Here is a 13,809-nt window from a genome sequence, read left to right on the forward strand (position 1 = left end):
TAAAATTTCCCTTCACAGTTCTTTATGCAAATATCATTAAGATATGAACAATTATCTCTTGCTGGCAAAAAGGGAAAAAAATGAAATATTCCCACTAGTATGCAAAAGCATTCTTTTATGTTTTTATTCAAATGAAAAAAGGAAAGATGGATATTTTATGCTTAAATTAACATATTTAAATCTGCTTTGATTTACTTCTAAGGCAAAAGAAATTGTGTTTCATCAAATTTAGCTTAATCTTTTTTTGAAATCAAGAACAAACCTCAGGCAGAGTGTTGTGTATTTATGTATAATTTTCCATTACTCATAAATAGTCTTATTTGTCATTTTCTAGACAATCCATGGACATACTGGCAAACGGCTTCTAAGTTCAATGCTAAAATGCTCAGAATAACATAAATTGACCTCAGAATAACATAAATTCTTAGGTGTTCTACTATTAGTTGGTATAATCATGAATTCCTAGACTTGTAGCAGAATAGCTTATGCTAGAAAATCCTGAGAATTCAAAGGAATTTAAAGGGAATAGGTTCATTTTGTTTCATAAGCAGATAATTGTGTGAATATTCTGGCTTACAGTCACTTAACGTCACTTACAGTCAACCCTTTTCTCCTCTAAAAACAGAGTGGAAAATATATTTGAAGAGGAATTTCAGCCATCCGATTAAAACAATGCAATCTTAGAAAAGGGCTAAATAATTAAAATATCACCTCACTACATAATTAAAATATCCCTTCACAACTAACACATCTGTAGCATACCCATCTGTATGGTGGATAGGTGGAGGTGACAGGTCCCCTGTCACCTCCACCTATCCACCATACAGATGGGTATGCTACAGATGTGTTAGTTGTGAAGGGATATTTTAATCTCTTCTGTCCAGCTTGACAATAGCATTTAATGAATTAACCCTTATGGTTAGGGTGCCTAGTATTAAGGGGATACAGAGAGAGTTTCTGAGTTCCATGGAGCTTTCTCAATTTCCCTCTAGCTATGTCGCTCTCATTATATACATTACTACAAACCTGTGCCTCCTGTTGTCATTTTACTGCTGTCGAAATAATTTTAATGAAATGTTACACATTCCCAATGGAAAAGTATGAAGCAGGAATAATACAGCTATTTCACTGAGAGTTTTCTATTCTGGATCCAACTGGTCACTGGATTATGAGTACCACTGTAGAGTTTCCATAGCCAAAATCTAAACATCATTAATCATCAGCTGGCAATGCACTTAAATGACTACTGGGATCTTACAGTTGTCTTATCAACTTCATCCTTCAATGAGGCTATCAGCCTGTCACCAACAGGTTTCCAACCATTTCGCACGTTCTCTGCCTCTCTCAAGTCTGCATCCAGATCATCCATGGAACACTGCAGATCCTTCAGTTTCTCCAGGGCTTGGTCTATCTGTTTTTGCCAACCACTGGCACAGGTATTCAGGCTTTCCCACTTCTCCTTCACTTCCGCAGACTGTTTGCGCATAGCTTTAGCAATCTTCTGTGCTTTTTCTTCTGGGGTCAACTCTGAAAATGGGGAAAATGATCAATGGAATGAACAGGGTGTGATTCATAGCATGTGGACAAGAAATATTCCTGGTTTCAAAATACCCTTGTTGCCAAGGATGACTAACTATGGACTTCCACGCTCATCTCTCTGCTTGTAGTAAGTGGTGTGCCAAATTAATAGGGAAAGAGGCTGAAATGAACAATGTTCAAATGGAGGCAAATGCTGGATTTTATTCCTAACAAGGTGCCAACAAAAGCTGGGTTGGAAAAAAAAAGAAAAAGGCTAACTTTGGAGAATTTGATAAATAATTGCAACATTATTGCAATGTTATTGTAATGCTGACAACCAGTGACATCCAATTAATAAAATAGTATTTTTATAACATCAATGTCAAAATTGATTCCTCACGGATAAAGTTGCTCGGTTTCGGGCGGACCTGGACTCCAATCCCGCAGAACCAGCTGAGGCACCAAGGGATAATCTGGTAGGACATCACTGGATTGATTTTCAGGCTGTTACCCCTGAGGACGTGGACAAGGCCATGAGAGCTGTAGGTGCCTCCACTTGTGTACTGGACCCGTGCCCCTCCTGGCTGGTTGTTAACAGCAGGGAGGTGACACGGGGCTGGATCCAGGCGGTTGTTACCGCCTCCCTTCGGGAGGGGGTCTTTCCCCCCGCATTAAAGGCGGCGGTGGTGAGACCCCTCCTGAAGAAATCATCTTTGGATCCAGCCGTCCTAAACAACTATCGTCCAGTCTCCAACCTCCCCTTTGTGGGGAAGGTTGTTGAGAAGGTGGTGGCCTTTCAGCTCCAGCGGTCCTTGGAGGAAACCAGTTATCTAGATCCATTCCAGTCGGGCTTCAGGCCTGGCTACAGCATGGAAACCGCTTTGGTCGCATTGACCGATGATCTCTGGAGAGCCAGGGATGGAGGCCATGCCTCCATCCTGGTACGCCTTGACCTCTCTGCAGCTTTCAATACCATCGACCATGGTATCCTTCTGCGACGACTGCGGGAGGTGGGGGTGGGAGGCACTGTCTTACGGTGGTTCTCCTCTTACCTCTCGGACAGGTCGCAGTCGGTGTTAGTCGGAGGGCAGAGATCGACCCCCAGGCCCCTAACATATGGGGTGCCGCAGGGTTCGGTCCTGTCCCCCCTTCTCTTTAATATCTACATGAAACCGCTGGGTGAGATCATTCGACGGCACGGGATAAAATACCATCAGTATGCGGACGATACACAGCTGTATCTGTCCGCCCCGTGCCAACTCAATGAAGCGATGGACGTGATGAGCCAGGGCCTTGAGGCTGTTAGGGACTGGATGGGGGTTAACAAGCTTGTACTCAATCCAGATAAGACCCAGTGGCTGCTGTGCTTCCCTCCTACCAATTGGCCAAGTGTTCCATCTCTCAGGCTGGGGGGTCAAATAGTACGCCCCTCAGATAGGGTCCGCAACTTGGGAGTCCTCCTGGACCCACAGCTGACTTTCGAACACCATTTGTCAGCTGTGACCAGAGGGGCATTTGCCCAGGTTCGCCTGGTGCACCAGTTGCGTCCCTACCTGAACCGGGAGGCTCTCACAACAGTCACTCGTGCCCTTGTGACCTCTAGGCTGGAATACTGCAATGTGCTCTACATGGGGCTGCCCTTGAAGAGTATTCGGCGACTTCAGCTTGTCCAGAATGCAGCCGCATGAGTGATCGTGGGTACGCCTCGATTCACCCACGTAACACCTATCCTCCGCGAGCTGCATTGGCTACCTGTTGATCTCCGGGTGCACTTCAAGGTGCTAGTTGTCACCTACAAAGCCCTTCATGGTATTGGATCTGGGTACTTGAGAGACCGCCTACTGCCAATTACCTCCACTAGACCAATAAGATCCCATAGACTAGGCCTCCTCCGAATTCCACCAGCCGGCCAGTGTCAACTGGCGACTACCTGGAGGAGGGCCTTCTCTGTGGCTGCTCCAACCCTCTGGAACGAACTCCCCATGGAGATTCGTACCCTCACCACCCTCCAGGCCTTCCGCATAGCCCTTAAAACCTGGCTGTTCCGACAGGCCTGGGGCTAAAGACTTGCTGCCCCACTCGAATGGTATGATTGCTGTGCTTTTTAACTGTGTATGGTCTTTATGTTTTGTAACTTTGTCTGTTTTTTCCCCTCCCTTGAACTGTGAGCCGCCCTGAGTCCCTTCAGGGAAAAGGGCGGCATACAAATAAAGTAAATTGAATTGAAATTGAATTGAATTGAAAATAGCTTCCAGAGCAAGAATATAATTAACTTACATGATCTATTGAATAAGATATAAATACTGCCAGGGATATTAACTTTTAAGACCCTTTGATAAAAAACTATTTTAAAAAGTTGATCTGTGGATGATTAATACTATGAATAGGGGAAAATGCTTCCTTGCATATAGCAATTGTAGAGATGTTATCTGGGATCAAGTTTAGAAACAACATTGCAGACCTCTTAATATTGGCCATAAAAAGACAAGCAAATAGTAGAAAAGCATAATTTGTTTTAGACTTTGGCTTCAAATCAAACTCAGATCAGGGTCTCTGTTTCCCCCCACTCCTTTGACGAGTTGTCCCTGGGAAAATCCATTAAATCCAGGGTGAGATGTTAGCCCCAATAGCACCATAATCAACAGCATGTGGCTTTCCAAGTGCTTTCAAACTACAAATTCCAGCAGCCTCATTAATTAGGGCCAAATGAAAAGGAATATGGGAACTATAGTTTATTACTGTTTGGAAGGCCAGTTTCCCCACCTTTACTGTGTTTTCTCCTCAAAATATGCATGTGACAATACTAGACATTTGGGGATACAAGCAATTAGGTTATGAAATAAATTACAAAATTATTTTCATTAAAAAGTTCAGGCTATATACTTCTAACCTATGCAAATTGAACAAAGTAAGTTTTTCCATATCAAATCAGTACCATTTTTATAATTTTAAAACACAGTAATGACTCATAGTATATATACTCAACAGGCATAAAAAACTTTACCTGGAGATTAAAACTACCCACTTTGAAAATAATTACTATAAAAGCCACATAGATATAATAGCTTTTTCATTTGCTGGAGAAGAAAATTGTGATGAGGTTCACATCATCAGGAAAACAGAATGCAATATGTGTTACTGTTCATGTATTTTTGCTTTGGAATTTTGTCATACTGCAAAATAATTCTAATTTACCCCCATCACCGTCATCATCATTAATCATCTGTGCAGAATGAACAAATTACTTGTTGATGAAGCTCTAAAACTGTGTTCTGAACTGATTTTTAGCGGTTGAGTAAATGGGAACTCTTCTCTGAAACTCTTCCAATTCTTCTTGGAGGAATCAGAGAGTATTTCTGCACAGATGTGCATGTGGGAGGGAGGGACTTATGAAGTGACATATCTAATGGAAATTAGTGCACTATCTCTATTTTCATAGAGTTCCACTTCATAAAATGACCCACCTTACAGACAAAAGTATGTGCGCTCCCCCGCTTTCCCTCTCTCTCTCCCTCCCTCTCCCTCGCTCCCTCTCCCTCGCTCCCTCTCCCTCTCTCTCTCTCTCATCATATAAAGCCCCTATGCCAGTGATGGCGAACCTTTTCGGCACTGACTGCCAAGGGAGCTGCTCTTCTGGTTTCTGGCAGTCCTCCGTGTGCGAAGAGCAGCTGGCACACCGGAACCCGGAAGAGCAACAGGAGCCAGCTGGCGTGCCCAGAGAGATGGCTCTGTGTGCCACTTCTGACATGCGTGCCATAGACATTTGCCTATGGAAATGCAGTGTAACTGATGCAATTATAAGCACCTCGCAGAGCATCAAACACAGCTTAAGAAGCACTATTATGATCATCACACAATAAAGTCTTATGGACTTTTGTCATAGTCCCACACAACATTTCATTTTAAAGCTTCTGATGATTACTTGAAGGCATTGTGAATCATAACAAATGCAGCCTCTTCATAGCCCCTGCAGTCAGTCTCCCTTAAACCTGCCCTATACAGCTGCTCCAGATGGTACCTAACATAAATGAGGTGCATGGATGTAAATCACTAGTAGCCAGTATTTCTTTTATGGCCCAAGTATGATTTATTATACCTTTTGCGTTTTTAATTAAGGGGCAGAACAGATGGCAAATGCTTAATTTAAAATGCTTTACTTACGAAAATAATCTTTGCCTCTGCATAATTATTGACATTACCTGGGGATTTCCTCAATAGTTTCCTCCTTGATTCTAAAATCTTTCATTCTGTCTCTCTATGTTCTCTTTTACACTCTCAATTGTTCTTAATGTCCCTGTAGACTGCTCGAAGCCCTTGCCAAATAAAACCTTGGACAATTGAGATGATCTTGCTACTGTTGGCTGAAGCAATAACATGACAAGCACGATTTTTAAAAGCTACCTTTATTATTTATTAACTATATTCTGCTTTTTCTCAGGCACATCAAGCAATGCATAGCACACTCCAAACTCATGCTTTTCCCTGAAACTCCTCCCTTCCATTTTTAAAAAAAAGTAAGTTGGACTGAGAGACAGAGATTGCCCTCACATAAAATAATGGGCTTCTATTATTGAAGGCAAAGGTAAACCTAAATTAGCTATATTGCAAAAGAGCAATACATAAACTACACATCCCAATTCTGCAAATCTTGAAAACATGTCCTATGTCACATCTCTTAATTTTATACATAAAATTTTCCTTGTGAATCTTGGGATTCAAAGCACATCATTATGGAAGGACAAAGGTTTGGAAATGAGGGGTTCAATGCAATCCAGGATTCCCAAAATATTAATTTCAAAGCAAAAAGGCATGAATGAATACTTAATTTCCCACCACACACACACACACACACACTCTGTGTGTGTGTGTGTGTGTGTGTGTGTGTCAGTAAAATCACATTCTAAGACCTATCATCTTAGACTGCTACTCCGTTTTCAAGCTTTCCTTAAAAAAACAGTGCTTCCTATAGAAACAGTTAGGGTTCAATTTTATCCTAGTTCCTAACTTGCTTTTTTCCCTTAAAAGAGCAATAGTTAAAAGTAGGGTTAGTTCTACGGTAGAATACTGTATGTACTATCCTATGAGGCTAGGTGGGGAAATCATGAATATGATAAAACTCTTTAAATTCAGCTATTTAGTCCCACTCCTGTACTCTCTCACTAATTCCCATACATGAAGCTGTTCTATATTGTATTGAAATTATATGATTTTCACATACTGGGACGGGGAAAAAGCTTGATAAATTAGATTTTTTTTAATCAGCTTTGAGCATTTTATTTTGCCTCCTTACTTGTTCTGCTCAATCATCAGCAATGGACACATGGAATTAAGTCAATCTTCTGCAATTTGTGGTTTCAGATATGCTGGGGCTATACAAGTCTTGGGATTTGCGACCAATATAAATATAAACCAATATAAACCTGGGAGTGCATTTTTATCATAATTGGCAGTACGAAGGGGAAGAGTATCATAAGCTATCAAATGCTTGCATATACTGTGTGCTAGAATAAACTCTACAAAGTGTTTATTTGTAATTCAATAATCTCTTGCTGATGCTGTTGCTGCTACTACAGATAATAATTCCCAGGGCACATATAGGGTAGTCAAAAAGATATTTGCTTTTTTAATTTGTTAAATGGAATACCAACATATTTATTAACTAATAATAATAGTAATTAATATTAGCAGTGGCTCAGTGGCTAAGACGCTGAGCTTGTCGATGAGAAAGGTCGGCAGTTTGGTGGTTCAGATTCCTAGCGCTGTGTAATGAAGTGAGCTCCTGTTACTTGCCCCAGCTTCTGCTAACTTAGCAGTTTGAAAGCATGTAAAAATGCAAGTAGAAAAATAGAGACAACCTTTGGTGTGAAGGTAACAGTGTTAGGTGCGCCTTTGGCGTTTAGTCATGCCGGCCACATGATCACAGAGATGTCTTCGGACAGCGCTGGCTCTTCAGCTTTGAAATGGAGATGAGCACTGTCCCCTAGAGTCGGGAACGACTAGCACATATGTGCAAGGGAACCTTTACCTTATTAATAATAATTAATTTTAAAAATTGGTTTAGTAATAACTTTGAGGCAGAAAAGAAGGAATACTGTCAGGAGCAAACGACCAGGACCATTCATTGAGTTTAAGCACAGAGGATTTATGATTGCCGCCTATACACAAGAATCTAGTCAACTAAGGGTCAGTGGAATTCAAGGGGGGCTGGATTTGGGTCTCTTGTGAGAACACAGGGACTGCCTTCCAGTTCTGATTGCTCTTCTCCTACATATACAAGACAGAAACACTGTAAAGTCCTGAACGGATTATATTATAGAATACAAATCTGTTCAAAATAAAGACCTTGTGCTCGTTATGATTCTGGCAGTAAAAGATTAGCACTTAGGAGTCTTAATTGATGAAAAACCTTAATTAATGAAAAGTTTTTCCGTCGTCGATGGGATTCTCCAAACAGTTGTCAAACACACAAAAATCCTAACACTGAAAGCAAACTACACATGTTCATTCTGGAAGCAAAATCTGCTAGGGTTTTTTGATACACCCCCCCCCTCCGCTTTGAAAGCATTAAATTCTTTTGGGTCCTATCATGAGCAAAGAATGTTTCTTCTTAGCACAAGATTTTTATCCAAAAAGAGACAGAACTAAAATCAGCACCCATTTCTGCTTGTGAGGTAATGCACAAAATACCTGTTTGTAATGCTAAAATATGTATTGAGACAATTACACATTATTTCTTGCATGGTGTCTTGTTTTCTTTTGTCTAATTCTGATTGTTACAATGCTGAATACAGCTCATTTTTCTATAGTCTTTCGCCCTATCTTATATTCTGCTGGCCTGCAAAGCTTCCATTCTTCCTGGAACACTTTAGCAAGCTCTGGGCTGTGACAGAAGACTATGCTTTCCTAACATTTGCTCCGTCTTCATAAATGGTGATGAAGAATAATTGCATTTCCCATGAGTAGTGACATTTTATGTTATACTGATAGGAAAGATTCAAATTAGTGCGGCTCTCACCAAAATATGTAACAAGGGATCTTAAGTTCCATCTAAATTGAGTTACATATATTTATATTATTCCATCTACACTCATGGATTTTGAGTGCATAATTTTTATAGCTTCTCGCAGTTGGTCAGCCAACCAAGTAGGCATATTGCATCACAGCAGATGCCTTATTATTGTAATGTTAGAACATGGGTTTGCCCTTACGATTTCTGTTTTCACCTCCTAAATAACAGGATGGGTGATCAAGATTAAAACTGGGGATCATATTGAAATGTTGGTGTCAACTCTTTTCTGTCTATGAACATCACACACTGTATATTAGAACCACTGGTAACAATTAGAAATTCTTTTCTTAGGGTTACTACCAAATTTATCTCAAAGGAAAACCGTTCACCGTCTCCCTCTGAATGTTAAAAACAAGTCCACTTCATTTATCATTTTCTCACTGAATCTCATTTGACCTTAATTAAAAATAAATTATTTGTAAAAAAAAAAAAAAAAGAACCCTAGTATTTATTTAAAATAAATAAAGCTCTAGTGTCAGGGTTTCAAGTAACACCCCTAACGAAAGAAGACTCTGAGGCTTCAGCTTCCTCAAAGTTCCATTTTATTAGAGATGTCATATTGGCACATCTAGAAAAACCCGAATCTAAAAGCTCTCAGGTTTTCCCCACCCAAACGAAAGTTCAAGTCCCTGCCCAGCATCCATATGTCCATCATATGGCCTAATCAGACACCGTCCCAGGGGTGGGTTCCTGCCAGTTCTAACCTCTTCTATAGAAGAGGTTCCACAAATCTACAGTGCCGTTTAGAACCGGTTCCAGCTCTCCACCCCCGCCCGTCCGCACATCATCAAGATGAAGAGCGAGAGGAGGAATTCTGGGAGTTGAAGTCCACAAGTCTTAAAGTTGTCAAGTTTGAACACCCCTGTTTTTTTTTTCTAAAGGGTTAGGGGTGCAAGGGTCTTTTTTTTCTGCATTTTTTTATTATAATTTTTTTTAATTTTTTTTGTTACATAGACAACGCATACCTACAACAATGAAAAAAAAAACAAAAAAAAACCCATCATCACATATAGCATGTCGTTTGGTTACAAGTGTTTTAACATTTATCATTCTTATGATGCTGTGGACGATTTGAAATTTGCCTACATTCTGCAAGCATGTTGCTTTCTATCCAGTCATTGTGTTTTTTCCCTCCATGGCTGATTTTGTTTTGTGCTGCTAGAGTGACATGACTTGAAGAGAGAAGTAGCAGCAGTAACACTAATCGAGTAAAGAAGTAATCTGAATGTAAGCACTTTCTGTAGCTCATTGATGCTGCTATAGGTTCTAGCTTATCACATTCTCTGGTTGTGTTGAAAGAGATCCGGGGATTTCTTTTTTTTATTATTAAATGTTTTTTAGTTTTAGTTTAAAACTGGTACAACATCTTTCTTAATATATCAATCAATTACAGATAATACAGAAAAAGACAAAAACAACAATCAGAAAAACAAAACAAAACACAGGTGTCTATTATGAGAAAATAAGAAGTATATCAACTGGTTACAACATGTTTTGGTGCTTCTCTTCCGTTGACTCCTATTAATTCAAATATCTTGACTCGAATATTTACCATATCAACATCATTATACCTCCGGTTTTAAATATTGTAGTTGTTTAAACATCCTTCATCCTTAGTTATGCTAAGGAATTAGTCCATAACACATGCTGGCAGTTCATTTACTTATTTATAAAATCCTCTATTATCATCAAATCCTCATATTCTATTTTAACTAAGCATCCATAATATTCAATTGTATCATATATCCTAACATTTTCCAAATATTGATTAACATTTAATTATATGAATTTTATTTAGTTTTTTAATAGTATTCGTTTCTGAAAAGATTTAAGAATTAATTTCTGTAAAAATTGTAACATTAAATTTATTTATTGTAATATACTGGAACAGTGTATCCATATTAATTTTGGCTTAACATTGATTTTTATTAACTTTGCCATGAAATGTAATTTCTGCACAGGATTACATTCCAGTCCCCTCTCCATTTATTTTGTAATAAATCAAATCTATATATTCTCTTTAAAAAAAAAAAAAACAAAAAAAAAACATTTATCATTCTTATAAATTTATTATTTCATTTAATAGGTTATAATATACAGTTTGGGTTGCTTTGTTTACCATCCCTTCCTCCTGTTATAACACCACCTTATTTTCCCTTTCTTTTCTCCCTTCCTCCGTTCTCTACTTTCTTCCTTCCTCCTCTCCTTCCCCTTCCTTCTTCCCTTACCTCTCCTTTGCTCCTACTCTTCCTATTTCCCTTCCTACCCTCTCTCCTTCCTTTTCTCTCCCTTCCATCTTCATTTCCTTTCCCTTTCCTTTCTCCCTCCCTCCCTCCCTTCTCTACTTTCCTCCTTCCTCCTCTCCTTCCCCTTCCTTCTTCCCGTACCTTTCTCCTACTCCTGCTCTTCTTCTTCCCCTTTCTACCATCTCTCCTCCTCTTTCTCTCCTTTCCATCCTCCTCTCCTTACCTCTTTCTTCTTTCCCCCATCTTCCTTTCATTCTCTTCTCCTTTCTCCCTTTCTTTTTCTACTATTGTTGGTGTGTCTATTTTAAATTCCTTGGGATGGTACTTCCGCCAACCCAGATATAATTTAGTATCATTTCTTATTCCCTTACCTTTGCTAATCTATCCTAACTATATTTCCCCCCACAGACACACTTTGTATCTCTCTATTGTATACATACTTATATATTTGATACACACAACAATAAAAAAACACAAAAAAACACAACAAACATATGTTATAAAAAAGTATATCAGCTGGTTACAAAAAGATTTTGTGCATCTCTTCCATTAATTCATATTAATTCGAATGTCTTAACTCAAATATTTATTATATTAACATCATCATACCTCCACTTTTAATTGACTACAGTTATTTAAACATCCTTCATCCTTAACTATACCAAAAATTCAATCCATAACCACATGCTGGCATTTCATTTACTTATTTATAAAATCCTCCATTAACATTAAGTCCTCATATCCTGTTTTAGCTAAACATCCATAATATTTAATACCAAAGATTTCTAATCCTCCATGTATATAATTTATTATCATTCTCCTTTCTTTATTTAATTATATCCTATATCATAGCATTTCCCCCCATTAGTTAAGATTTAACTGTATATAGTTTTATTTTATTTTTTTATAATAATTATTATTGTTATTAATAATCTTTATAGTCCAAAGATATTTCTAACCTTCCCTTCTCATATCCAATTATTACTTATCGTATCAACTCAACATTGTATACATTACGATCATTATCAATTTTTATTCAACTATACCTATTGCAAATGGATTTAACTAAGTTTAGCTAATTTTGAATTATACTCTTCCATCTATCAACCTGTATCTCTCCAATAACAGAACAGTCTTATATCTGCTGCCATTTGTGGATCCAATTCTCCAAACATCTTTATGAGCAAGTCCATACAAAGAAATCTTTGCACCTTCTTGTCTGTAGTGCCTCTCATATAATGTTGCCGCCCACTTTTTATTTCCTTTATCAGCTTGTCTTTAATTCTCAGTAGTGGTATCAAATGTTTTGCAGATGGTATTTCATTATGAATTCTTTGATGTTTCCTACTCCTCCTGCGCCCTGTCTTTTGAAGTAAATTTTCTGTCCATTTAACTCCTCTTCAAACATTCCATTCTTTCCTCCCTCAGAAGTAAACCAATTGTCACGAATATCAACAAGTTCAGATTCTTTATCTCCGACATTCTTATTTTGTATTTGAAAAACATCCTCAGTTTTTTCCTCATACTTTGTTGCCAAAAACACCAAATAATCCAATTTTCTCTGAAGTCTATCTTCTGTGTCAGACAGCATCTCTAGTGCTGAAAAAAATCACTTGAAGAGACGCTTGAATAGATGCCATGTTTATACGCAGTTAGTATTTTTTCGTGAGAGCTCTGAAGTATTTGCAAGTAAAAGCAGGCTGAAAGCTGTACAATCTTATCAGATCTTAAGCCAATACAGCCAAGCAATAAAAGTGTCAAGATGTAAACAGCTAAATTATAGTGAATTGGTTTACAGCCCGCGTGCAGAAGATCAGAGGAGATGTTGGAGTAATCTATCCATTATCCGTGTGAACAACATTTAAAAGGTAGGATAACCACCGTCCAAAACCATTAAAAGGATCAAAATCGCCGCTAGATTCTTCTGTTCTTTAATTTAAATTAGTCTGAATTTTTAGGCAGTCTGTTTCTCTCTAAACAATAAAATGTTCCTACCAGCTGGAAACACTTTCTCTTTCTTTAGGGCTGTCTGCAGTTTCAATAGCCTTGTGGCTAATCCGGAAGTCACTGGCAAAGGGGTTTTTTCCTGGGTCCCCAGAGACTTTGCGAACGTCTCTGGGACCACTGGGTCTCCCCCTACCTTTCACTGTCTCTTCGGGACAGCTTGGGTCCAAAAAGGAACCGTCCAGATGCTTCGGTATAGATGGAGATTCAGGAACAGCCTGAAAGCCCGTCTTCACAATGCTAAGCCCCGCCTTCTTCCTCCAGGGGTGCAAGGGTCTTGTAACCTGACAGCTTTAAGACTTGCACACTTCAATGCCAGAGTTCCTGAGCCAACATTTTGGTTGCTAAGCAAGAGTGTTGTTAAGTGGATTTCACCACATTTTACACGTTGGCCATGCCCACCCAGTCACATGACTGCCAAACCACTCCTACTCAGTCACATAGCCAGCAAGCCGCTCCCACCCAGTCACATGGCTGGCAAGCCACTCCCACCCAGTCACATGGCCGGCAAGCCGCTCCCACAAAGCATGCCACATCTACAGAAGAAGTTCTAAATTTTTTTGAAACCCACCACTGCACTGTCCCAACTGGAGATGCCTCCCAGTCACACAACTCCAAGTGCAGGGCAAGACGTCCTTAACACTCTGAAAAGGGAATGTTATTTTAATTCCATTCCATATAATCCCCCTCCCAATTTTCCACAGCATTAAATGTGGCAGGCCTAAAGGCCCAATGCAAAAGATGGCTTACATCTAGTTTGCAAATGAGAGGAGATACAAGATACAAGACTGTAGTGGAATGGAGATTTAAATTTATCCGAATTCTTAAGTAATTACATCATTTGAACACTGAATGTTTACAAATTGGTTTTGTATAATTTTTTTTGTAAATTTGATTAAGTTGGAAGACGCAAAATGTTAATTAGCTACTCAAAATGCAGTTAGGTTTTAAATGAAGCAATTTACCATATCA

General features: G+C 39.0%; 1 protein-coding gene across 4 annotated transcripts in view; it reads right to left on the reverse strand.

The window, feature by feature from the left end:
- UTRN (utrophin) overlaps window positions 1-13,809 on the reverse strand; it is a 468,873-nt gene that overhangs the window by 90,255 nt on the left and 364,809 nt on the right. For all 4 annotated transcript variants that reach the window (XM_087718331.1, XM_087718332.1, XM_087718330.1 and 1 more), the window contains exon 56: window positions 1,259-1,527. In XM_087718331.1, the coding sequence (XP_087574457.1) occupies window positions 1,259-1,527 (269 nt within the window). The remainder of the gene's footprint in view (window positions 1-1,258; window positions 1,528-13,809) is intronic.

This window comes from Thamnophis sirtalis, unplaced genomic scaffold (assembly GCF_051295495.1).
Source record: "Thamnophis sirtalis isolate CommonGarterSnake01/CBP01778 unplaced genomic scaffold, rThaSir2_p1.2 scaffold_6, whole genome shotgun sequence".
Lineage (NCBI taxonomy): Eukaryota > Metazoa > Chordata > Lepidosauria > Squamata > Natricidae > Thamnophis > Thamnophis sirtalis.